Raw genomic sequence first — 27312 nt, 5'->3', positions numbered from 1 at the left:
ATCATGAAGGACACCCTGTGATCACAAAGGTCCCCCTGTGATCACGAAGGACCCCCTGTGATCACGAAGGACCCCCTGTGATCACGAAGGACCCCCTGTGATCAATAAGGACACCCTGTGATCAATAAGGACACCCTGTGATCAAGAAGGACCCCCTGTGATCACGAAGGACACCCTGTGATCACGAAGGACACCCTGTGATCACGAAGGACCCCCTGTGATCACGAAGGACCCCCTGTGATCACGAAGGACCCCCTGTGATCACGAAGGACACCCTGTGATCACGAAGGACACCCTGTGATCACGAAGGACACCCTGTGATCACGAAGGACACCCTGTGATCCTTAACGCCACCCAATTCATCCCAGCATGTTTAACGTCCATCTGTGGGACGGCACACACATTGATGAATCATCCTGCCTGTGCCCCATGGATAGCTGGGATGACAGTTTATAGCTGGGCCAGCATTCAAACTCATGTGAGAACCTTCGAGACGAGTGTAGTACCTCTAGGCCATCCTGCTGCCCCCCCCCCCCACCCAGCCCCCCTCCCCACCCAGCCCCCCTTCCCCAGTTTACTTCAACAAAACCAATAAATCCTTTTCAATAACTTGGTACATACAGCGTTAGAATAACCTCAAGAGCCTTGGATGAGAGGTCTGATCAGACATTTATTTTTGGGAATCCATGAGGTAGTTTGGGTAGGCACATTATAGTGCTGACATCAGTTGGTACTTTTTGTCGTCGAAGGTCGAATGCCATGTTTAGTCTAAATTCCGAGCCTCTTATGGAAGGCATCAGATGTTATGGGCCTTGTACCACTTATCAGCATAGCACCAGGATGCGAAGGAATGCAGGGCCCAGGATGCAAAGGAATGCAAGGCCTAGGATGCAAAGGAATGCAAGGCCTAGGATGCAAAGGAATGCAAGGCCTAGGATGCAAAGGAATGCAAGGCCTAGGATGCAAAGGAATGCAAGGCCTAGGATGCAAAGGAATGCAAGGCCCAGGATACAGGTCCAATAACAAATGGGGTAAACTGACAACAACTTGTAAGCACACAGCTACAGTCGCACCGAGAGGCTGCCATGGAAGCAGACCAAATACCATGGAATGCTGCTGGAGGTGTGTAAACTGGATATCAATATAATGACTCGACTTGTTTTCAAAATGGCGTCTAAATCATTGACATGTCATCGAGTAATGTTCCCATGGCAATGATGAGTTTGTTATCCCATTGGAGCAGCCATTATATCGTTTAATGGGTAATAAAAGGTAAAAGCAGGTACGGATTTGATTCAACAAATGGCAGTTTGACAAATGTGTTTGTTTTGCAGTAAAAAAGTAAAACGACAAACGAGAATTCACAGCAACACTCACCCGGCTCCCTTTCTCGGGGAAGCACTCGCATCCCGCGCTGCAGTCCCGGCCTCCGCACGGTCCCGTATTCCAATCGTTTCCCTGTGGGAGACAGCGCACGCGGTTCATCAAATGTTATACAAGGAACTTGGATGCAGGAACAGGCCATTTGGCCAATCAATCAATCAATCAATCAATCAATCCTGCACAACATCCGCAGCACATTCACTCACTCCAACAGTTTATCAATGTTAAATTCAGTGGGGGGTGTGGGGTGGGAGGTGTGGGGTGGGGGTGTGGGGTGGGATTTCTGAGGTGGGAGGTGGGGTGGGAGGTGTGGGGTGGGTGTGTGCGGTGGGAGGTGTGGGGATATGAGAACAGTGGGGCAAGCACAGTCATCACCAGGATGTTTTACACACACATCTATAATACTAACAGGTGGTCCTAACAGGGGATTGGGGGGGGGGGGTACCTGTTGACATGTTAAACAAACAATTTTGGGGGGGGGGGGGGGGTCCAGAAAACACTTCCCTACACCCACAAAGGAATGGGGTCGGAGATCATTTCATCACATCACAGATCATCACATGAAGACATCACAGATCATCACATGAAGACATCACAGATCATCACATGAAGACATCACAGATCATCACATGAAGACATCACAGATCATCACATGAAGACATCACAGATCATCACATAAAGAGATCACAGATCATCACATAAAGAGATCACAGATCATCACATGAAGACATCACAGATCATCACATGAAGACATCACAGATCATCACATGAAGACATCACAGATCATTACATACAGACATCACAGATCATCACAGATCATCACATGAAGACATCACAGATCATCACATGAAGACATCACAGATCATCACATGAAGACATCACAGATCATCACATGAAGACATCACAGATCATCACATGAAGACATCACAGATCATTACATAAAGACATCACAGATCATCACATGAAGACATCACAGATCATCACATGAAGACATCACAGATCATCACATAAAGACATCACAGATCATCACATGAAGACATCACAGATCATCACATGAAAACATCACAGATCATCACATAAAGACATCACAGATCATCACATGAAGACATCACAGATCATCACATAAAGACATCACAGATCATCACAGATCATCACATAAAGAGATCACAGATCATCACATGAAGACATTACAGATCATCACATGAAGACATCACAGATCATCACATTAAGACATTACAGATCATCACATGAAGACATCACAGATCATCACATGAAGACATCACAGATCATCACATGAAGACATTACAGATCATCACATGAAGACATCACAGATCATCACATTAAGACATCACAGATCATCACATAAAGAGATCACAGATCATCACATGAAGACATCATAGATCATCACATAAAGAGATCACAGATCATCACATGAAGACATCACAGATCATCACATGAAGACATCACAGATCATCACATGAAGAGATCACAGATCATCACATGAAGACATCACAGATCATCACATAAAGGCATCACAGATCATCACATAAAGACATCACAGATCATCACAGATCATCACATGAAGGCATCACAGATCATCACATAAAGAGATCACAGATCATCACAGATCATCACATAAAGAGATCACAGATCATCACATGAAGACATCACAGATCATCACATAAAGGCATCACAGATCATCACATGAAGAGATCACAGATCATCACATGAAGAGATCACAGATCATCACATAAAGGCATCACAGATCATCACATAAAGACATCACAGATCATCACAGATCATCACATGAAGGCATCACAGATCATCACATAAAGAGATCACAGATCATCACAGATCATCACATAAAGAGATCACAGATCATCACATGAAGACATCACAGATCATCACATAAAGGCATCACAGATCATCACATAAAGGCATCACAGATCATCACATAAAGACATCACAGATCATCACATGAAGACATCACAGATCATCACATAAAGAGATCACAGATCACAGATCATCACATAAAGAGATCACAGATCATCACATGAAGGCATCACAGATCATCACATGAAGACATCACAGATCATCACATAAAGGCATCACAGATCATCACATGAAGACATCACAGATCATCACATGAAGACATCACAGATCATCACATGAAGGCATCACAGATCATCACATGAAGACATCACAGATCATCACATAAAGAATTCACAGATCATCACATAAAGACATCACAGATCATCACATAAAGACATCACAGATCATCACATGAAGAGATCACAGATCATCACATGAAGAGATCACAGATCATCACATAAAGGCATCACAGATCATCACATAAAGACATCACAGATCATCACATGAAGACATCACAGATCATCACATAAAGAGATCACAGATCATCACAGATCATCACATAAAGAGATCACAGATCATCACATGAAGACATCACAGATTATCACATAAAGACATCACAGATCATCACATGAAGAGATCACAGATCATCACATAAAGGCATCACAGATCATCACATAAAGGCATCACAGATCATCACATAAAGACATCACAGATCATCACATGAAGACATCACAGATCATCACATAAAGAGATCACAGATCATCACAGATCATCACATAAAGAGATCACAGATCATCACATGAAGACATCACAGATTATCACATAAAGACATCACAGATCATCACATGAAGAGATCACAGATCATCACATGAAGACATCACAGATCATCACATGAAGACATCACAGATCATCACATGAAGAGATCACAGATCATCACATGAAGACATCACAGATTATCACATAAAGACATCACAGATCATCACATGAAGACATCACAGATCATCACATGAAGAGATCACAGATCATCACATGAAGACATCACAGATCATCACATAAAGAGATCACAGATCATCACATAAAGAGATCACAGATCATCACATGAAGACATCACAGATTATCACATAAAGACATCACAGATCATCACATGAAGAGATCACAGATCATCACATGAAGACATCACAGATCATCACATAAAGACATCACAGATCATCACATAATGACACAGACACACAAAAACACACAGACACACAAAGACACAGCACACATAAAGACAGACAGATACAGACACACATAAAGACAGACAGATACAGACACACATAAAGACAGACAGACACAGACTCACAGACAAACACACAGACACACATAAAGACAGACAGGTACAGACACACATAAAGACAGACAGATACAGACACACATAAAGACAGACAGACACAGACTCACAGACAAACACACAGACACACATAAAGACAGACAGACACAGACACACAGAGACAAACACACAGACATCTCCCATTGTACAGATAACAATATACAGTATTAATATTTTAAATTATAAAACACGTTTTCTCTCTATTTTTATTTAGTTTTGGGTGAGGAGTTTTGGGGGGAACGTTAAAGGGGTGGATGGGGGGTCGGGGAGGGGGAGGTGGATGGGGGGTGGGGGAGGGGGAGGGAGGGTAGGACACAGATATAGGATTAGGTACTCCCCATCCATACCGACTGAAGCTACCTACCATTCCTACATGTACCTCTGTATCCCCAGTGATTCTAGGTAGGCCTACTTATCTATGGCAAATTTTAACCTATCTACTGTTGGTGCTGCCACTACCTTTCCAGGGAGACAATTCAATACATCAACTAGAACGCCACTCAGTAGAGCACATACTCCCGCCGTGGGTCAAGTTGGAATAATACGATTTCACAAAAGTTTGAGGGAGTAGTTCAGTGACAACACAAGACAAGACAACACAAGACAGACACTGCACAGATATATATTTAGAATATATAGAAGATAATGTCAAAAACAAAACAAGGCAATTTCACTTACATTTTCGGATTCAGCGTTCGATTCTATATAAGTGAGTGTATTTTGAGGCACGTGTGACTTCAAATAAAATTGTAAGCCAAGAAAACGTTCGTTTCATTCCTTAGGGATACAACATGTAAAACTGGCCCAAACGTGAAAACAAAATCCGCTCATTTTACGTCGTACAAGCTAATGCGACCACTCATTCTTCTGGGAAGAATCCCGTGCACATGCTGGTCACACTTATAACTCACCTAAGTCTTTATAAGTTCATCAAATACTGACAAATACTGACACCGCGATTAACATTCGCTGAGGTAAATGTTGACATCTCTTCTGAGGTAAAAAACAAACAAACAAAAAAAACAGTTTTAAAGCATTATACGTATCAAACGATACATTTTATGAAACGGAGAAACCGAATACACACTTGGTGGTTTTAAAATGACAGAATATGTCTTTATTAGAAGGAAAAAAAAGAACATTGAAGACGACGCTGCTAACAAAATACACCGCTCTAACGCATAACCACGAGTTTAAACTACATTTACAACAAATATGAAAACTATTTTCATATCACAATGTTAAATATAGAATATATAGAAGATAATGTTAAAAAAAAATGAGCCCTATCTTCCAATGGTAAACAATCCTTCAAAAAATTCCTGGATCCGGAATAATATGCTGAGCTTCACCAAAAACTAATCCATTCTTCCTTATCCCAAGGGCAATCATCCCACCAACTTTCATCCAAATCCGGTCAGAACATTTCCAGATATCTTGTTCACAAATACACGAACACACACGCACGCAGTGCCCATTCTGCTGAGACATTATTGTGCACTTGTTTTGTCTATTCCCTTCATTATCTTAAACATCTCTATCAGAGCCCTCATAATCGCCTCCTTTCAAATGTAGCTACAAAGTCCCGTCTCCTTCAGCCACCCATCATAGCTTAGTCTAGCGAGGCCCAGAATCAATCTCACCCAACTACGCTGAACCATCATTATGTTGTGGCGGACACAAAAGCCCACTGGCGTGGTGACATCATTCCGCGCACCAAGTGGGCGGTGGCCACGCCCGAGGGGTAGGCGTGGCCTCATGATATACACCGGGCGCCCAGCCCGGAGCGGTACAGTGTTACAGTGAGCTCTTACAATAAAGACGTTTATATGTTACCGCTTGTCCGCTTCCTCCTTGCTCGCAAGCAGCGCGCGTAACGCCGCGCTTTACTGGTGACCCTCGACGTTGGATCTGCCGGAGCGATCCTTCCACACGCGACGCCATCGCCATGGCCGACTTCGTCAAACTTCCGGAATTTTGGGAGGCTCAGGCCGAAGTCTGGTTCGTCCAGGCCGAAGCCCAATTTCAGCTTCGGCGCCTCACCGGCGATGACACGCGCTAGTGCCACGTCGTCGCCTCCCTCGGGCCCGGCACGGCTGCTCGAGTTGTGTCCGTCCTTCGCCACCCACCGGACGGCCACAAGTACGAGGCACTCAAGCGGCTACTCCTAGCCACGTTCGGCCTCACGGACGACGCACGGGCCGACCGCCTCCTGGATCTCCCCGAGCTCGGTGACACGCGCCCGTCGGTCCGAATGGACCATATGCTGTCACTGTTGGGCGACGAAGCCCCCGGTTCCCTATTCCGGGCGCTTTTCCGGCGCCAACTTCCAGCGCAGGTTTGCCTCGCGTTGGCCGGGACCGGGCTAACAGAACCCCGAGCATTGGCAGCCGAGGCGGACAGGTACTTCGCCGCTTCGGACATGCGGGCGAGAGTCGGCGTGGCCGTCACGGCCCTCGAGGCTGATGCTGCTGATGCTGCTGATGCTGCTGTTCCACAGCATCAGCTTCTACAGCATACGCAGCATGTTCCACAGCATCAGCTTCTACAGCATACGCAGCATGCGTATACGCACCTCGTGAACGCCGCCACGCCCCGCCCACCGCCGCGGCGAAAACCGCCACCGCGGGGAAACCCGCCAACTCCACCGGCCTGGCAGAGCCAGCCGCGCTCCTCCAGCTCCACCACCTGGTGCTGGTTCCACGCCAAGTTCGGCCACGAAGCTCGGCAGTGTCATCCGCCATGCTCCTTCAACAGGTCGGGAAACGCCCGGGCCGGCGCTCAATAGTGGCGATGAGCGCCGGCCGTTCGAGCAGCCTGCTGTTCATAACGGACACCTTCTCCGGGCGCCGTTACCTGTGCGACACGGGAGCGCAGGTGAGTGTCATTCCCGCCGGCACGTCAGACAAGCACGCCGCGGGTGGGGGCCCCGCGCTGCTTGCCGCGAACGGGACGCCCATCCGTACGTACGGAAAACGCTGCCTCTCTCTGCGGTTTGGAGGGCAGGTTTTCCGATGGACGTTCGTCACCGCCGACGTGCCCATGGCACTGCTTGGCGCGGACTTCCTGTGCACTAATGGGCTCCTGGTCGACGTCAAGCGCAGATGTCTTGTCCAGGCCGAGACGTTCAGCTCGCTCGCTTGTGCGTTGCCCAGCTCAACGAGCGGCTTGCCAAGCGGCTTGCCGAACGGTTCGGTTCCGGCCACGTTGGTCTGTACGCTTCCGGCAGCGGACGCATTCACCCGCCTCCTAGCCGGCTTCCCGGCCCTCACGCGGCCCACCTTCTCGGCGGGGGCCGTCAAGCACGGGGTGGCCCATCACATCCCCACCGTCGGGCCACCGGTCTACGCCCGGGCACGCCGCCTCGAGCCGACGAAGCTGGCGGTGGCAAAAGCGGCGTTCGCTACCCTGGAGCGACTCGGCATCGTTCGGCGCTCAGAGAGCGCTTGGGCGTCGCCGCTGCACATCGTGCCGAAGCCCGGCGGGGGATGGCGACCGTGCGGGGACTATCGCCGTCTCAATGACGCCACGACTCCCGACCGCCACCCCGTCCCCCACATTCAGGACTTTCCCGCCCGTTTGGCGGGCAGGTCCTTCTTCTCGAAGGTGGACCTCATACGCGGCTACCATCAGAACCCCGTCAGGCCGGAGGACGTCCCGAAGACGGCGGGCATCACGCCATTCGGACTCTTCGAGTTCCTGCGCATGCCCTTCGGTCTGAAGAATGCGGCTCAGGCGTCCCAGCGACTGATGGACAGCGTCCTGCGTGACTTGGATTTTGTCTACGTCTACCTGGACGATATCCTCGTCGCCAGCGCGTCCCGCGAAGAGCACCTACGCCACCTCCGCACGCTCTTCGAACGCCTGGGCCAGCATGGCCTGATTGTGAACCCCGCAAAGTGCCGGTTCGGCGCCGCCACAATCGATTTTCTGGGGCACCGTGTCACCAGGCACGGAGCCGTCCCCCTGCCGGCCAAGGTGGAGGCGGTGAAGGGGTTTCCGCGCCCCCGCACGATCAGAGGGCTGCAGGAGTTCCTGGGCATGGTGAACTTTTACCATCGGTTCCTGCCCCGCATCGCCCAGCTCCTGCGCCCCCTGCACGAAGCTCTCCGAGGTAAGCCGGGCAAAGGCGACGTTACCTGGACCGAGCAGATGGACACGGCGTTCACGGGCGCGAAGCTCGCCTTGGCTAACGCCACCATGCTCGCGCACCCGGCGCCCGATGCACCGATCGCCCTCACCACCGATGCCTCGGACTACGCGGTGGGCGCGGTGCACGAGCAATGGGTGCGTGGAGCTTGGCAACCGCTGGCGTTCTTTAGCCGGCAGCTTCGCCCGCCCGAACGCCGTTACAGTACCTTCGACCGCGAGTTGCTCGGACTTCACTTGGCGGTCAGGCACTTCCGTCATCTGCTCGAGGGCCGTGCGTTCACTGCCTTCGTCGACCACAAGCCGCTGATCTTCGCGATGGGCAAGGTCACCGAGCCGTGGTCGTCCCGGTAGCAGCGTCACCTCTCGGCCGTGTCCGAGTACACGACGGACATCCAGCACGTCGCGGGGAAGGACAACCCGGTGGCGGATTGCCTGTCCCGGGCCGTCGCCCACGCAGTCCACCTCGGCATCGACTATGCCCGGATGGCAGCGGACCAGGCCGCTGACCCCGACGTCCAGGCCTTGCGGACTGCCGTCACGGGCCTCCGCGTCACCGAGGTGCCGTTCGACGGCGCGGGCGCGGCCCTCTTGTGCGACGTCTCCCTCGGGCGTCCTCGCCCCATCGTGCCCACGGGCTGGCAGCACCAGGTGTTTGACGCCATCCACGGCCTGTCCCACCCGGGCGCGAGGGCCTCCCAAAGGCTGATCGCCGACAAGTTCATCTGGCATGGCCTCCGGAAGGCCGTCCGCGGCTGGGCCAGGACGTGCCTCGCGTGCCAGCGCGCCAAGGTGCACCGGCACACCCAGGCCCCGTTGGCCCCGTTCACGGTGCCGGAACGCCGGTTTGACCACGTCCACGTGGACCTGGTGGGACCTCTGCCCCCCTCGCGGGGTTTCACCTACGTCCTCACCATGGTGGACCGCACCACCCGGTGGCCGGAGGCCGTGCCCTTGGTGTCGACAACGGCGGCCGATGTCGTGCAGGCTTTCATCGCCACCTGGGTCGCCCGGTTCGGCGCCCCCTCAGACATCTCATCCGACCGCAGCCCCCAGTTCACCTCGGAGCTCTGGGGGGCTGTTGCGCAGGGGCTCGGGGTCCGGCTGCACCGAACCACGGCCTACCACCCCCAGGCTAACGGCCTGTGTGAGCGATTTCACCGCTCATTGAAGGCCGCGCTCCGGGCCACCCTCCGCGACGGCGACTGGGTCGACAGGCTCCCCTGGGTCCTGCTGGGCCTCCGGACGGCGCCCAAGGAGGACCTGCGCGCATCCGCGGCGGAGTTGGTCTTCGGGCAACCGCTGCGGGTGCCGGGCGAGTTCCTCCCCGACTCCACGGCACCATGGTCCGCGGCACAGCAGCGCTCCGCTCTGCAAGAGACCGCCCAGAGGTTCGCCCCGGTGCCAACGGCATGCCACGGGCACCCACCGACGCACGTCGCCCCGGAGCTTCGCACGGCGGAGTACGTCTTCGTCCGCCACGATGCCCATCGGACACCACTGCGGCCCCCGTACGATGGGCCTTTCCGCGTGCTGGAGACCGGGGTGAAGCACTTCACCCTGGACATCGGCGGTACTCCTGACCGCGTTTCGGTAGACCGCCTCAAGCCGGCCCACCTCGATGTGGACCATCCACCGCCAGTGGCCCGACCTCCACGTCGGGGCCGCCCTCCTGCGGGCGGACCCCCGGCACCGCCCAGCCCCGCCGCCACGCCGCCCCCCGGTCCTGCACCCATCCCAGGGGCAGCCAGGGGCATCCCACCTGGCATCCCTGCACCCCGGACGCCGCCGATCGCCAGGGGGCGCTTCGGCCGGGTCATTCGTCTGCCCCGCAAACTGGCCCTCCAGGTGCACGGGAATTCTGGGGGGGCGCGTGTGGCGGACACAAAAGCCCACTGGCGTGGTGACATCATTCCGCGCACCAAGTGGGCGGTGGCCACGCCCGAGGGGTAGGCGTGGCCTCATGATATACACCGGGCGCCCAGCCCGGAGCGGTACAGTGTTACAGTGAGCTCTTACAATAAAGACGTTTATATGTTACCGCTTGTCCGCTTCCTCCTTGCTCGCAAGCAGCGCGCGTAACGCCGCGCTTTAATGTCAAATATTAACAGATATTTTTGTGCCAAGTATGAACAAAATTGGTCGATACATCTCCGAGATATGGTTGTGGATGCACGGACTCACGGACAAATGGTCGAGACACAATCCATAAGCCCCTGTTTTGGACCAAGTTCAATGGGGGCGAATAATTGTGTTCATTGTGGCGGGCACAAGGGACAATAATTCCGCGCACCAATGGGTGGCGCGAGCGTCCAGGCGGGGAACTGAAATGCATGCCCCACCTATCGGCCGATCGGCCACGCCCGGGGGCAAGGCATGGCCTCGGGACATATATGCGGGCTCTAAGCTCGAGCCCGCGGAGTGCTGAAGTGCGAGCTCTGAATAAAGACTCTTGTTGTATCAACGCGTTGTGGCCTACCTCTCTGGCAATCGAGTCGTGTGTGCACAGCACCACATCATTATGTATACACAAAGAATTAAGTTAAGCACCCCCCCGTTTTTTTACAACCTCGCACATTACAAGTTTGTTGTCGTCAAAACAGTGTAATATACCCATGATATTGCTATATTTTCTGGAGAAGTGATATTATGGTCACATAAAAACATAACAATCATGCCGTTTTCAATATTTTATTCTGAATAATTTAAGGTGAAATTTTTTGGGAATTTTAGGCATATTTTCACCTCAATTTAAGTATGGAGCTATAGGTCCATCACGGACAGTGTGGATGACGTTTATGTTTTCTAACGTACAGTCATTGTTCTGAGAAGACCTCTAGCGATCTTTGCGTCAATAACGTGTGTAGGACCCACGTGATCGGATCACTGACTCAACCCTACGTCTCATAGACCCTGTAAGCCGTCGTATGCGTTGCTGTGGCAGGTTGTTCCATTCCCGATGTAATGCACGTTCCAATTCATCCAGATTGGCTATTGGAGGGACCATCTTCGCAATTTGTCGTCCCAACATGTCCCAAACGTGCTCGAGGGGGTTCAGGTCAGGACTGTATGCAGGCCAGGGGATGGTTGTCACAGCACCTTGCTCCATCCGATCACGTGGGTCCTACACACGTTATTGACGCAAAGATCGCTAGAGGTCTTCTCAGAACAATGACTGTACATTAGAAAACATAAACGTCATCCACACTGTCCGTGATGGACCTATAGCTCCATACTTAAATTGAGGTGAAAATATGCCTAAAATTCCCAAAAAATTTCACCTTAAATTATTCAGAATAAAATATTGAAAACGGCATGATTGTTATGTTTTTATGTGACCATAATATCACTTCTCCAGAAAATATAGCAATATCATGGGTATATTACACTGTTTTGACGACAACAAACTTGTAATGTGCGAGGTTGTAAAAAAACGGGGGGGTGCTTAACTTAATTCTTTGTGTATATATACACTGGTGGGGTATGCTCACACATTGTAAGCAATAACGAACCGTGCTTCGTAAGTAGGTACCTAATAAATAGAAGCTTTGTGATTACAGGTAAGCATCACCAACCTGCTCCTACCTATAAATAGGGCTGGGGTTTTTTTAACGGACATGTTTGCAGGTTTTTAATATACATTTTCATTTTCGGACGCTTTATGACGGTTCTGTGATTTTTTCCCAGTGTATCAGCTTCGATGTCCGGCTGCACGCCAAATTTCACCTTTCTACGACACACAGAAGGTACCGAATATTAATGTCAGTCAGTGGTTAGAAAGACCTATCTATATATACAGTCGTGGCCAAAAATGTTGGCACCCTTGGATATTTTTCAAATAACTCACAATTTTCTCCAAAAAAAAGTCGAAATTGACAAAAGTATTTGTTCTCAACAATTCTTTATTTCAATGTTAATATTACAGAACCTTTTTTTTGATTCAGAACTTAATATATCTTTTTTTTCTTTTTTTTGTATACAAGATCAGCTTCGATGTAAGATCATGTAAGAGCTTACATTATTCACAAAAAAAAAACAGACACGTAAATAAACATATAATAAAGGGAGAAAGAAACAAGATGGGGAGAGAGAGGGAAGCACACAAGTACAACAGTAAGGAGCAGGGACATCGGGAGATCTGTGGGAGGGAGAGGGCTTGAGGGGAGGAGGCATGGGAAGGGGGGGGGTGGGGGGTAGTGTATAAAACACCATGGACACTGCTAGGACTTCCAGGAAAGAAAGGGTAGAAAAGATTATGGGGGTAGAAGAGATCAAGGTTTTGGATGGGGGAAGATAAGAGCTGGTGGTGAACAGCTGTTTTAAAGACCTGGACGGAGGGGTGGGATTGAAGAGAGTGAGGGAGTTTGTTCAAGAGGCGGGAGAAAAGAGGCATGAAGGAGTGGAGGTGAGCAGAGAGCCTTGATTTTGGCAGTTTAACCATAAGAGCGTTGCTGGCAGATCTTGTGCGACCTGTAGGAATATTTGAGGGACAAAGCACTGACAGGGCAGGGGGAGCAAGGCCGGAGAGGAGTCGGTAGAAGACAGAAAGACCACCAACCTGCCTGCGGTGAGTGAGTGAAAGACCCTCAGAATCAGCTTCATCGCGGGAGATTCCAATGATTCTGAAAGCTTTGGTTTCAACAGCGTGAAGCCGAGCTAGGTGTGAGGCAGGAGCACCAGCCCAGAGGGGGGAACAGTATTCCATTGAGCTGCGGATGAAAGCCTTGTATGTGGTGAGGAACTCAGGTGTGAGGCAGGAGCACCAGCCCAGAGGGGGGAACAGTATTCCATTGAGCTGCGGATGAAAGCCTTGTATGTGGTGAGGAGCTTAGGTGTGCCAAGGAAGGACTTTGCACGACGGAGGATGCCCAGTCGGCGACTGGCTTTGGAGGCCAGCTTGGAAATGTGGTTTTTCCAAGAAAGATCATGGCAGATAGTGAGACCCAAAAGCTTGAGTGACAGAACTTATTGGAGAGGATTGTTGAGAAAGTAGATGGGAGGGTTGTCTAGTCGGTCTTTTCGGAGAGACATAGTGAGAGTGTGAGATTTGTCAGGATTGAAAGACATGTTCCACTTGTTTGACCAGTCTGTGATTTTGTACAGGTCAGCAGAGAGTGAGGAGGCTGCAGACTGCCGATCTGAGGGATGAGGAATTGGAGCGACAGAGAGTGGAGTCATCAGCAAAGAGATCGAGAGGATTTTCAAGAGAGTCAGAGAGATCATTGATGTAGACCAGAAAAAGCACAGGGCCCAGAACACTGCCTTGGGGAACTCCAGCCTGAACAGGAAGGGGAGATGAGAGAACCGCATTCAGAGCCACACGTTGACTACAACCAGAGAGGAAGTCTGCAAGCCATGCGTGGAGATTTCCATGGATACCATAAGAGGAGAGAAATGGTATTGACAAATTATTGACACCCAAGACTTGATATTTGGTATCACAGCCTTTGGACAAAATAACTGCAGTCGAGCGCTTCCTATAGCCATGCATGAGCTTCCTTCACCTCTCTACTGGAAGTTTGTCCCACTCTTCTTGTGCAAACTGCTCCAGTTCTCCCAAATTTGAAGGGTGCCTTCTCCCAACTGCTGTTTTCAGATCTCACCACAGGTGTTCAATGGGATTTAGATCTGGACTCATTGCTGGCCACTTCAGAACAGTCCAGCGTTTTGTCTTGAACCATTCCTGGTGCTTTTTGAAGTGTGTTTGGGTCATTGTCCTGCTGCAAGACCCATGACCTTCGACAGAGACCTACCTTTCTGACACTGGGTTGAACGTTGCGCTCCAAAATGCCTTGGTAATCTCCTGATTTCATGATGTCATGCACACATTCAACGTACCCAGTGCCAGAGGCAGCACAGCAACCCCAAAACATCACTGAACCTCCTCCATGTTTGACTGTGGGGAAGTTGTTCTTTTCTTTGAGGCTTCATTTTGTTTTCTGTAAACATAGAGATGATGCGCTTTACCAAAAACCTCTAATTTGGTCTCACCTGTCCACAGGACATTCTCTCAGAAGGATTTTGGCTTGTTCAGGTGTGTTTTGGAAAACTCCATTTGGTCTTTCTTCTGTCTCTTTCTCACCTGTGGGGTCTTCCTGGGTCTCCTACCATATAACCCCCTTTCATTGAGTTGGCGACGGATGGTGCGAGTTGAAACTGTCGTACCTTGTGTCTGAAGGTCAGCTGGAATCTGTTTGGCAGTTGATCGAGGTGCTTTCACCACCATTCGAACAATCCTTCACTGCAGTCTTCGATGAAGTTTTCTCTTGTGGCCACGTCCAGGGAGGTTGGCTACAGTGCCATGGGCCTTAAACTTCCTGATAACATTGCGTACGGTGGACACAGGAACATCAAGGTATCTGGAGATGGACGTGTAGCCTTGAGATTGTCCATGCTTGGCTACAATCTTGTCTGACCTCCTCAGACAATTCTCTGGTTTTCTTTCTGTTCTCCATGCTCATTGCAGAACACACAGTGACACAAAACAGCAGAATGACTCCTTTTCTCTATTCAAACTGGTTGAATGGGTGATTTTTTTTTATTGCAGGCACCTGCAACTCACCACAGGTGAGTTCAATTCCAAAGTGAAGGAGAATCTTCTGCTTAAAATGTTATTATTTCTAACAACTTCTAAAATGTGCCAATAGTACTGTCCGGGCCATTTTATGATTTCTGTGCGGAATAAGCTAAGATTTAGTCATTTCTCAGCTTTTTTTTGTTTTGTTCCACTGCAAACCAAAGAAATACAAATGTGGATACAAAAATATTTTTTAATTTCAACAATTTTCAAGAGGAAATGGTCAATTATTTGAAAAAAGTGCAAGGGTGCCAATATTTTTTAGCCACGACTCTGTGTGTGTGTGTGTGTGTGTGTGTGTGTGTGTGTGTGTGTGTGTGTGTGTGTGTTTATTTATTTATTATCACGACAATTACTTCGGGGTTAATGAGTTAATTATTCATCAGTTATACCTTAATGAGTGTCAGCATAAGGGTTTGTAATACCCAATTAGCATCGACCAGGATCAGATGTCTCATGGTCTTCGTTCGTGTGCAGCACAAGGCTGCGTTGTCGCATCATTGGCTGAGGAAGCGCAGCTGTGCCTCTGATGCAGTGCCCTCTGCTGGTTAGGGTAGGAAGTTGTTCAGTGTGCCTGCGATAGCTTGCCTACTCTTCGCAAAGGACACCGTGGGATCATTAATATCCAGCAACCCTTAATGTTGGGATATGGGACGCCGGGTTAACGTCCATCCAATGGTCAGCACACAAATTGATGGATCACCGTGCCTGTGAAACATCGGAATGACAGTTTATAGCTGGTTCGGGATTCGAACCCAGGCTAGACAGCTTAGAGGTGAGTGCGAGTACCTGTAGGCCATCCGCTGTGAGCCCCGGATCATAGTACATATATGATATGAGATGCACTCGCTTTGAATGAAAATCAAAATGGCCACCACATAACCGGTACAGAAGACCCACCTATCTATAAAGGACACGTTTGTTCCATTTCTGTACAAATTTGTCTTCCATCACACCCTCCAGACTGAAACACAACCCATGGTAAGCCGGATGAATCAGGCCTTGGTTGCTGCAGCTACGACCCCCACAGGGGCTGATTTAAAACAGAGCTTCACACACACACAGGACACGCAGTTTAACTCGTCTTGTCATGCGTGTGTCACACCCACCATGATTTTCCTTCAATATCGATCGCACAACAAACCCTGTGCATCAGTTCCAGGGATTTTAAGGCGTTTCCCTGAAAAGCCATATTTTAGGTCATGACGTCATAAGCATGCGTGCGGTTGATTAAAGCTCAAAAAGATACAGGTAAGAAAATTCCTCAGACTAATGTGACAGGAAATTTTTGAAAAGGGAATGTCACGTGTCAAGTTGTGGAATCGCATGAAGAACACCACTGACAAAGGTATCATAAGAAGAAGAAGAATACCCCTGTTCCAAAGTTTATTTTGAACACCGTAAGTAACAACCGTCCCTTCTTGGGTATCCTTTCCCAGGGAAATAGGATTCAGTTGAAATTTTCTAGGAAAATATATAAGACTGAAAAAGACAAGGACGTCGACGTGATTGTAGAAACGTGGAAATCTGACCAATCACTGTGGGCCTTGAGTTAAACCCTTTCATTCCTGATTTGTTACCTGTGTGGTGCAAATGCATGGAAGCATAAACAGGTACCGAAATGTTAGGGTTAGGGTTAGGGTTAGGGTTAGGGTTAGGGTTAGTTAGGGTTAGGGTTAGGGTTAGGGTTAGGGTTAGGGTTAGTTAGGGTTAGGGTTAGGGTTAGGGTTATGGTTAGGGTTAGGGTCATATGGGAATCAGGTTGTCCATGCTTCGTGAGTTGTTAGGGTTAGGGTTAGGGTCAGATGGGAATCAAGTTGTCCATGCTTCGTGAGTTGTTAGGGTTAGGGTTAGGGTTAGGGTTAGGGTTAGGGTCAGATGGGAATCAGGTTGTCCATGCTTCGTGATTACAGCGCAAACCCTAAACCGCTTTCAAACCCAGGACGGCATCTTCAATTCGCTCCTAAAATCGCCATTTCTAACTTTCAATGCCCCCCGACCCCCCAAATGTACACGTGGGAAAATGGATCTTAAAGCTGTTATGGAAAATATTTCTATCCTCTTATTAGGCCTTTTGGCTTGGGGAGCACAAGATAGTTGGGTTAAGCAGATGTGGAGCTGCGTTTTGCATTTCCTCTACCGTGGAACGTTGAGCTATTCACAGCCGTTGATTGGGTTTTCGAGCAGATGTCCACTCCGTGTCTGAGCCGGGTTAAGGACAAATAGAATAGTTAGCCCTCCTTCGTTCCCACGTCCCTTATTCGTGCACGTGTCCTTCTATTTTATCCTTCAACCCTGCCGTTGGTGTCCGCCTCCGTCTGTCCTACTCCTTTTGTCCTGTTGCGCCTGATCTGTTCGGCGTTCTAGCTCTTCCACGAGCCTCGACTTTTTATACAAAGAAAGATGACGAGGCCTTGACCATTGTGGCGTCAATTCGACCATCAACGGTCGAGAAGCAGATGAGAAGATGCACTCGGCCATCTCAAACAACCTCAGCACGTCCACGTCCAAGAATCTGCTCGTTATTTGAACCTTCTTCCGCATTTCCGCAGAGGCCTCGGCCATTGGAATGGATCTTGATAGCAGCTGCTTTTTTCACGGACGATTGTAAAAACAACACAAGTAAATTATCAACAGAACGCAATCAATCCCCGGAGGGTCATTGGGTTTGAGGTTTCACAAGCGACTGCGACATTCATGTTTTGTCCCGCACGATGTCCCTGCAGAACCTCTAGAGATCCGGGCACAAGGTCAGACCGTTATGTTCGCTCCGCCACATCTGGTACAAATGTAAACTAAACCATAAGGCCTGCCTTGTACAACTTCAGCCGAGTTTCCAATGACAAGGCAAGCGGAGACAACCGTTCTATTTTTCTGAATGTAAATGGAATAATGTGTTTTGCAACATCGTTCAGAAGCTGCACATGGATGGAAAATAGGGCAGCGCCCACAAGTGAATGGGCACTTTGTAGTACACCATGGATGAGCTGTCCTTGTACAGTAGTCCAATAATAAACTTTATTATAAAAATAGGGTTAGGGTAAGTGAACAAGGAATATATGCTTATCCGGTTGCCTGGTCGAACAGGTGGACACCCCTAAAAGGGAAGCCGTCACCAAAATCTACCTGCTCTTAAAGGCTGTGGGTGCATTTTTTTATACAAAATACCGAGAGATCCACCCAAGTGGCGTCAAAAAGTGCTTTAACTTGGGGGTTACTTGAAGACCCGGCTCAGGATTCTAAGCTTAGACCCATTTGAAGACCACCAAATGGTCAAACCACACAAAAAGATGTCCGGCCTTAAGCTTCTGTCCCCTGGGTTGTATCCACGGTTGTGCTTCACATCCTCACAGTATAAATATGAGGTCCCAACCACAATTGGAAGAAGAAAACATTTCTCCGACTTATTTTTTCACAACAGCAAGTTTTTTTTCACGGATCTAAATATAAGGTTATGCTACAAAATACCGAGAGATCCACCACTCCACTTTTTATACAAAATACCGAGACATCTCTACACTGCTCCAAGCCTACACTGCTCAACATATCGGGGCATAGCATACCTTTCAAGATAAGACTGGACAGTATACTCCAAGTCATGATTTAAACGTATGTAGAAGACAATCTGATTATTGCAGATCATGGGGATCCAATCATAGAGTGCCAAGGCCTAGCCAATAAAAAAAGCACCAAAAACGGCACTCAGTGGAGCGCACATCTTGTACCCACAGATAGGTCGGATCTGGATTTGGGCCTGAACAAAAATCTAACGGGCTTGTCTTGTCGTCCAACCAACTCGTACACATAGTTTTGGCCCACAACATTTTGAGATATCGTGCTACATATCGTTTTTGGCACTCTGTCTCAATTCCGAAGAATCACAGACAATGAAAAAATGATCGGATCCGGATCTGGATCTTTACCAAAATCAAATCAATTCGATCTTGTCACACGTACAACCTGTGCACCAAGTTTCGTCTGAATTTGTCCACACGCCTTTTCAGATGTCCTGCCCACAATCAAACAGACACACATTTGTGAATACACGACTCCCGTCTATTTTCAGAAGCGAAGGTAATTATACCAAGGAGATGACGATGTAATGGACGAATCAAAACAGCATACGAGATGCGAAGCCACGGTCACAGAAAGATTAAGCAACCGGTCATACAGAGGAAGACCAAGCTCGTACCTTTTAGCTGTCACACAAAGTAACACAGAATTGACGTTGGGCCCAACAAAACAGAGTGGAACTGGATTCTTATGGAGAAATGAATTGTTAACATGCCAACCATATAAAGGATGGACAACTTATCGTCCTCCTCAGGTGGTTACAAATGTAAACAAATGGGTCATAATCACGTGGCGCTGCCTCTGATCCAGCCACAAGTAGGTGTTCTACATGCTGGGTGAAGAATGTAATATATGGTGATGATGATGTAAACATGACGAACTACCAAAACCCGATAGATCCTCAAGAACTATGAGGCGATGGTCACTCTCCCCTTGTGCACAGCCACCGCTCAAGGCCCACTCACTAGAAGGAGATCTTGAACCATCCCGCAAGCTCGTGGCACCCCTCGCAGGCCTACAAAGAGACCTTGAACCATCCCACAAGCTCAGCATGGCTTGCATGACTACAAAGAGATTCTGAACCATCCTACGGACTCTCGGCACCCCTCGCAGGCTTACAACAAGACTGTGAACCATCCCACGAGCTCTCGGCATGACTCGCAGGTCTACATGGAGGCCTTAAACCGCCCCACGAGCTCTCAGCATAACTGGTAGGCCTGCAAAGAGGCCTTGGACTGTCATGCAAGCTCTCGGCATGGTTCGCAGGCCTAGAACGAGACCTCGAACCATCCCACGAGCTCTCGGCACCCCTCACAGGCCTACAAAGAGACCTTGAACCGTCCCACGAGCTCTCGGCATGGCTCACAGGTCTACATGGAGGCCTTGAACCATCCCACGAGCTCTCGGCATGGCTCTCAGGTCTACATGGATGCCTTGAACCGTCCCACGAGCTCTCAGCACGACTCACAGGCCTACAAAGAGACCTTGAACCGTCCCACGAGCTCTCGGCATGGCTCGCAGGTCTACATGGAGGCCTTAAACCGTCCCACGAGCTCTCAGCATAACTGGTAGGCCTGCAAAGAGGCCTTGGACTGTCACTCGAGCTCTCGGCATGGTTCGCAGGCCTAGAACGAGACCTTGAACCATCCCACGAGCTCTCAGCACGACTCACAGGCCTACCAAGAGACCTTGAACCGTCCCACGAGCTCTCGGCATGGCTCGCAGGTCTACATGGAGGCCTTGAACTGTTCCACGAGCTCTCAGCATAACTAGTAGGCCTGCAAAGAGACCTTGAACTGTCCCACAAGCTCAGCATGGCTTGCAGGACTACAAAGAGATTCTGAACCACCCTACGGACTCTCGGCACCCCTCGCAGGCTTACAACGAGACCTTGAACCGTCTCACGAGCTCTCAGCATGGCTCGCAGACAGAAATGGACATTACATTGTATGACAAGTTTTTGTTGCAAAATTAATGCAAAGCCAAACGGGTTGAGAAGCTGACCGCACAATTAACCTCGCAGTGCGGGACAATGTTGTGGAATGCAAAAGTGCAGTGGAAAAGATGGACAAATGAAGAGGTATTGGCTTGGCCTGACTAGGCCGAAATGGGCTATTCATCATTCAAAGGGAAGTTAAACTGCCACCTGACAATGCCACCACACTTGGGAAATTAAATATATGGAATCTCACTGCTGTGCTGATTATCCTGTGAGATCATATATCTGTGTGAAACTGGATACAAGTAATTCTTTTAATCCACTGCAAGTGTGAAACATGTTATTTGGTCATGTGACATGGTACTTGGTCATGTGACACGGTAATTGGTCACGTGACATGGTACTTGGTCATGTGACACGGTAATTGGTCACGTGACATGGTACTTGGTCATGTGACACGGTAATTGGTCACGTGACATGGTACTTGGTCATGTGACACAGTGCAAGGATTGCCTACTATGAACCATCGAACACCAGAAACAAAAAACTCGCATCACCACTGCAAGACAATAACGTACATGTTAGGATATGGCGGACACTGGAATTCCATCACGTGCCCCAACATTGCCACATTCCCCATATCTAAGCCGCGAAAGATGTGATACAGAGAAGAGGGAGGAGCATTCGGGAATGGGCTCAGAGGAGTCTCCAAGACGTGCAGGGAACTCATGTCCTTGTCCAGGAAACTATCCCGAAATTTCAAACATACGTCACGTGATCTAGATTGAATGTTCTACTTTGTATCCATATATGGAAATAAAAAATAAATACACCAAGAGAGAGCAAGTGCAACATTAGTGAAGTTCTGCACAATTACAATGGAGGCAGCCACGTCTTGTCTTCGTGAGCCCTGATTGGCAATTGAAATGGCACATGACATCACTTAGCCAATCACCGAGCAACATCATAATTGTGAATTTATTTTCGGGTTAGGTTCGGTTAACAACACAAACCCTAACAACCCTAACCCTAACCCAAACCTAACCCTAACAACCAACCCTAACCCGAACCCGATTTTACCTAATGCTTAATTGTGAATTAATTTTCATAGAAAGGTGTGTATAAAGGTAAACATTCAACTCTCTCCAGATAGATTCATTCTTAGTTTTTTAAGTTTCAATTTAGTTAGCCATGAACCGATGATTCTTCTTCTTTAACAGCCATAATTATTGCCACGTTATTGTGGGGTTGGCCGGGGAAAGGTTGGCCCAACTCTTTCATGAACTGGCTGGCCAGGCCTGACGTTCGACTAAAGTTGGTGAAGGAATTTTGTAATTTGCACATGGCGCCAGCGATAGCTCATGAAGGACACCGTGGGATCTCTAACGTCCCCCAACGAATGTTGGCAGACGGGACGTCTATTTTGACGTCCATCCAAGGGACGGCACGCACATCAATGAATCAGGCTGCCCGCGAAACACTGGACTAACTGGGCTGACGTACACACCCAGGCTACACAGGTTAGAGGTAAATGTGCATACCTCGGGCCTAGGCCATCCTGCCAACAACAAAAGCCAAGATCAGATTAATCCATGAAGAAAAAATCTGTGCAACACCCAGTGGGTTACAATATCGGACCTTACTGATGAACTCAGCAAAATGTTAAGGAATTTCTTACAATATCGGACATTAATGATGAATTTAGCAACATGTTAGGGAATTTCTTACAATATCGGACCTTACTGATGAATTTAGCAACATGTTAGGGAATTTCTTACAATATCGGACATTAATAATGAATGTAGCAACATGTTAGGGAATTTCTTACAATATCGGACATTAATGATGAATTTAGCAAAATGTTAAGGAATTTCTTACAATATCGGACATTAATGATGAATGTAGCAACATGTTAGGGAATTTCTTACAATATCGGACATTAATGATGAATTTAGCAAAATGTTAAGGAATTTCTTACAATATCGGACCTTACTGATGAATTTAGCAACATGTTAGGGAATTTCTTACAATATCGGACATTAATGATGAATTTAGCAAAATGTTAGGGAATTTCTTACAATATCGGACCTTACTGATGAATTTAGCAAAATGTTAAGGAATTTCTTACAATATCGGACCTTACTGATGAATTTAGCAACATGTTAGGGAATTTCTTACAATATCGGACATTAATGATGAATTTAGCAAAATGTTAAGGAATTTCTTACAATATCGGACATTAATGATGAATTTAGCAAAATGTTAAGGAATTTCTTACAATATCGGACATTAATGATGAATTTAGCAACATGTTAGGGAATTTCTTACAATATCGGACCTTACTGATGAATTTAGCAACATGTTAGGGAATTTCTTACAATATCGGACATTAATGATGAATTTAGCAAAATGTTAAGGAATTTCTTACAATATCGGACATTAATGATGAATGTAGCAACATGTTAGGGAATTTCTTACAATATCGGACCTTACTGATGAATTTAGCAACATGTTAGGGAATTTCTTACAATATCGGACATTAATGATGAATTTAGCAAAATGTTAAGGAATTTCTTACAATATCGGACCTTACTGATGAATTTAGCAAAATGTTAAGGAATTTCTTACAATATGGGACATTAATGATGAATTTAGCAACATGTTAGGGAATTTCTTACAATATCGGACCTTACTGATGAATTTAGCAACATGTTAGGGAATTTCTTACAATATCGGACCTTACTGATGAATTTAGCAAAATGTTAGGGAATTTCTTACAATATCGGACATTAATGATGAATTTAGCAAAATGTTAAGGAATTTCTTACAATATCGGACCTTACTGATGAATTTAGCAACATGTTAGGGAATTTCTTACAATATCGGACATTAATGATGAATTTAGCAAAATGTTAAGGAATTTCTTACAATATCGGACCTTACTGATGAATTTAGCAAAATGTTAGGGAATTTCTTACAATATCGGACCTTACTGATGAATTTAGCAAAATGTTAAGGAATTTCTTACAATATCGGACATTAATGATGAATTTAGCAACATGTTAGGGAATTTCTTACAATATCGGACATTAATGATGAATTTAGCAAAATGTTAAGGAATTTCTTACAATATCGGACATTAATGATGAATTTAGCAAAATGTTAAGGAATTTCTTACAATATCGGACATTAATGATGAATTTAGCAACATGTTAGGGAATTTCTTACAATATCGGACCTTACTGATGAATTTAGCAACATGTTAGGGAATTTCTTACAATATCAGACATTAATGATGAATTTAGCAAAATGTTAAGGAATTTCTTACAATATCGGACATTAATGATGAATGTAGCAACATGTTAGGGAATTTCTTACAATATCGGACCTTACTGATGAATTTAGCAACATGTTAGGGAATTTCTTACAATATCGGACCTTACTGATGAATTTAGCAAAATGTTAAGGAATTTCTTACAATATCGGACATTAATGATGAATTTAGCAACATGTTAGGGAATTTCTTACAATATCGGACCTTACTGATGAATTTAGCAACATGTTAGGGAATTTCTTACAATATCGGACATTAATGATGAATTTAGCAAAATGTTAAGGAATTTCTTACAATATCGGACATTAATGATGAATTTAGCAACATGTTAGGGAATTTCTTACAATATCGGACCTTACTGATGAATTTAGCAACATGTTAGGGAATTTCTTACAATATCAGACATTAATGATGAATTTAGCAAAATGTTAAGGAATTTCTTACAATATCGGACATTAATGATGAATGTAGCAACATGTTAGGGAATTTCTTACAATATCGGACCTTACTGATGAATTTAGCAACATGTTAGGGAATTTCTTACAATATCGGACATTAATGATGAATTTAGCAAAATGTTAAGGAATTTCTTACAATATCGGACCTTACTGATGAATTTAGCAAAATGTTAAGGAATTTCTTACAATATGGGACATTAATGATGAATTTAGCAACATGTTAGGGAATTTCTTACAATATCGGACCTTACTGATGAATTTAGCAACATGTTAGGGAATTTCTTACAATATCGGACATTAATAATGAATGTAGCAACATGTTAGGGAATTTCTTACAATATCAGACATTAATGATGAATTTAGCAACATGTTAGGGAATTTCTTACAATATCGGACATGACTGATGAATTTAGCAACATGTTAGGGAATTTCTTAACATGTCGGAAGAGTCAACAGTCACAACATGTCGGAAGAGTCACCGGAAGAGTCACAACTCAGAAAAATGTTCGGAAATTTCTTAGCTATTGTGGGTCCATGAACAGGATGGTGCAGAAGTAAACCTTACATTAATCCTAACCATAACTAACCACAACTAGCCTGAACAACCATAACTAACCCTAACCATTTGCCTAACCCTAACCTCCTTATGAAATATATGGTTTTGGGTTCAATCCCTGACCCCATTATGTTAAAACTGTTCCATTGGCGTTTCAAAGGCCGCGCGTTGCATCACCAAGTATGCCGTCCATTGCATTGATGTTAAGCCGGGTGTCTTCTCTGCCAGCATCACCTGGTGGACGTTGAAGATCTCACAGTGTCTTTCTCGAAGAATTTGCGTTTTCATCGGAAATCTGGACAAATTCCAAAATTTCTGGCCTGATGACCGATATTTATCACCCAGTCAGATCCGAGACAATCGACTGCATTGGATGCATGAGTCTGCCTCCGGAGATGAACAGAGAGAGAGAGAGAGAGAGAGAGAGAGGGGGGGTGTGGGGGGGGGGAGAGAGAGGGGGAGAGGGAGGGGGAGAGAGGGAGAGAGATGGAGGGGGAGAGAGAAAGGGGGGGGAGAGTAGAAGGGGGAGGGAGAGAGAAGGAGGGAGAGAGAAGGAGGAAGAGAGAGAAGGAGAGGGATGGGAGACAGGGAAGGGGAGAGAGGGACGGGGGGAGTGAGAGGGAGAGAGAAAAGGAGGAGGAGAGAGAGAATGAGGAGGCAAACTGACTGAACTGAACTTCGTACAAGTACCAAAGTCACCTAAATGGAAAACAAGGAAAAGCAAAGAAGAGGGCTTGGGGTTGAACAGAAGGCCTTGTGGGTTTCCCAGTGCCAGCACGATGTATCCACTGAGCGTGGGAGGCAAAGGGAAAACAAAGAATGGCATCTCTCATGGAAGGCCTTCACTACACATAACCAAGAGTAGTTTATCGGCCTTTGGAGAATTCCTATAAAGCTGATACCACAATGCTTCATTCATGATACTCAGAACTTCACACTACTATCTTTTCGGCGCGACTTAGCTGAAAGCTTCAAATTGGAATCACGGGGTCAAAAGGAAGGCCTTGCGAGTCAACTCTGTAGCTTTGATAGAGCTGAGATCCAGATGGCTCCATGTTTAAACGTTATTACCCTCGCCTGAGGAGAGGGTGTTGCATTTGAGTCCGTTTGTTTGTCTGTATGTCTGTATGTTTGTCTGTCTGTTTGTCGGCACAGAATAAATATGATTTTCTCTGCAACCGTTGGTCCGATTGACAGGAAATTTTCACCATAGGTGAAACTCCACCTGTAGAATTTAATAAATGATAATTATAACGTCATAGGTCACGTGGTTCGGCCGCCATCTTGGAAAACCCAAAAACATTTGCACCTCTATATCTCTGAAAGCGCTGAATAGAAAAAATTGAGACATGGCTAATTGTAAAGAACCCTCCATGTGGAATAAGATCTGTTAATGATGATGTCGTAGGTGCCTCTATTATGACATCATAATTTGACAAGTACAAAACTTCATCTAATCAAGATGAAATTTCTTGAGCATAATCTACGAATAAATTCGTGGAGAAAAAAAATAATGATGACCTCATCTGTCACGTGGTTCGGCCGCCGTATTTGTTTTAACACAAAACACTTAAAAACCACTGAAAATACATCCTGGCGAGGGTATGCAATCTGTGATTGCTCTTTCTTGTTGCCTCTTGTTTTCCTGTCAGACTGGAAAGTGTAATTTTTCATGCTGTTCAAATGACTGTATGTGGCGTATGCAGTACGCACTGTACATCATGTTCAGTGGCTGACTGTATGTGGCGTATGCAGTACGCACTGTACATCATGTTCAGTGGCTGACTGTATGTGGCGTATGCTGTCCGCAGTGTTACGGTCTGTGACCTTTTTCTTCTTCCTCTCCCCACCCCCCTGTGAGTTAGACCAAGTGGTTTGGTCCATGTGTATAAAGCCTATGATTGGCTCTGGGGCAGGGGAGGGGCCAGGAAAGTGATTCAGAGGAGGGAGTGGCGAAGTGCCTTTTCAGGTGTTGTGGAGTTTCCAGCTGCAATCTCTCCACCTGAAGCGTATGCCGGATCAACCCCCTGCAGCCGCCTCTCCACCTGAAGGGGGACTTTGATCGAACTATTGCTGCCGTACCTATACTGCCTTGGGCCCTA

At 47.0% G+C, this 27312-nt stretch overlaps 1 protein-coding gene across 2 annotated transcripts in view; it reads right to left on the bottom strand.

Annotated features, from left to right (window-relative positions):
- Nucleotides 1–27312, bottom strand: part of COL4A6 (collagen type IV alpha 6 chain) — a 576802-nt gene that overhangs the window by 450934 nt on the left and 98556 nt on the right. For both annotated transcript variants that reach the window (XM_078778521.1, XM_078778522.1), the window contains exon 3: nt 1378–1458. In XM_078778521.1, coding sequence (XP_078634647.1) covers nt 1378–1458 — 81 coding nt within the window. The remainder of the gene's footprint in view (nt 1–1377; nt 1459–27312) is intronic.

This window comes from Myxine glutinosa, chromosome 5, assembly GCF_964187855.1.
Source record: "Myxine glutinosa chromosome 5, kmMyxGlut1.1, whole genome shotgun sequence".
In the NCBI taxonomy this organism is placed as follows: domain Eukaryota; kingdom Metazoa; phylum Chordata; class Myxini; order Myxiniformes; family Myxinidae; genus Myxine; species Myxine glutinosa.
Note: the sequence above shows the minus strand (reverse complement) of the source record. Positions and strands in the feature narration are given on the sequence as shown.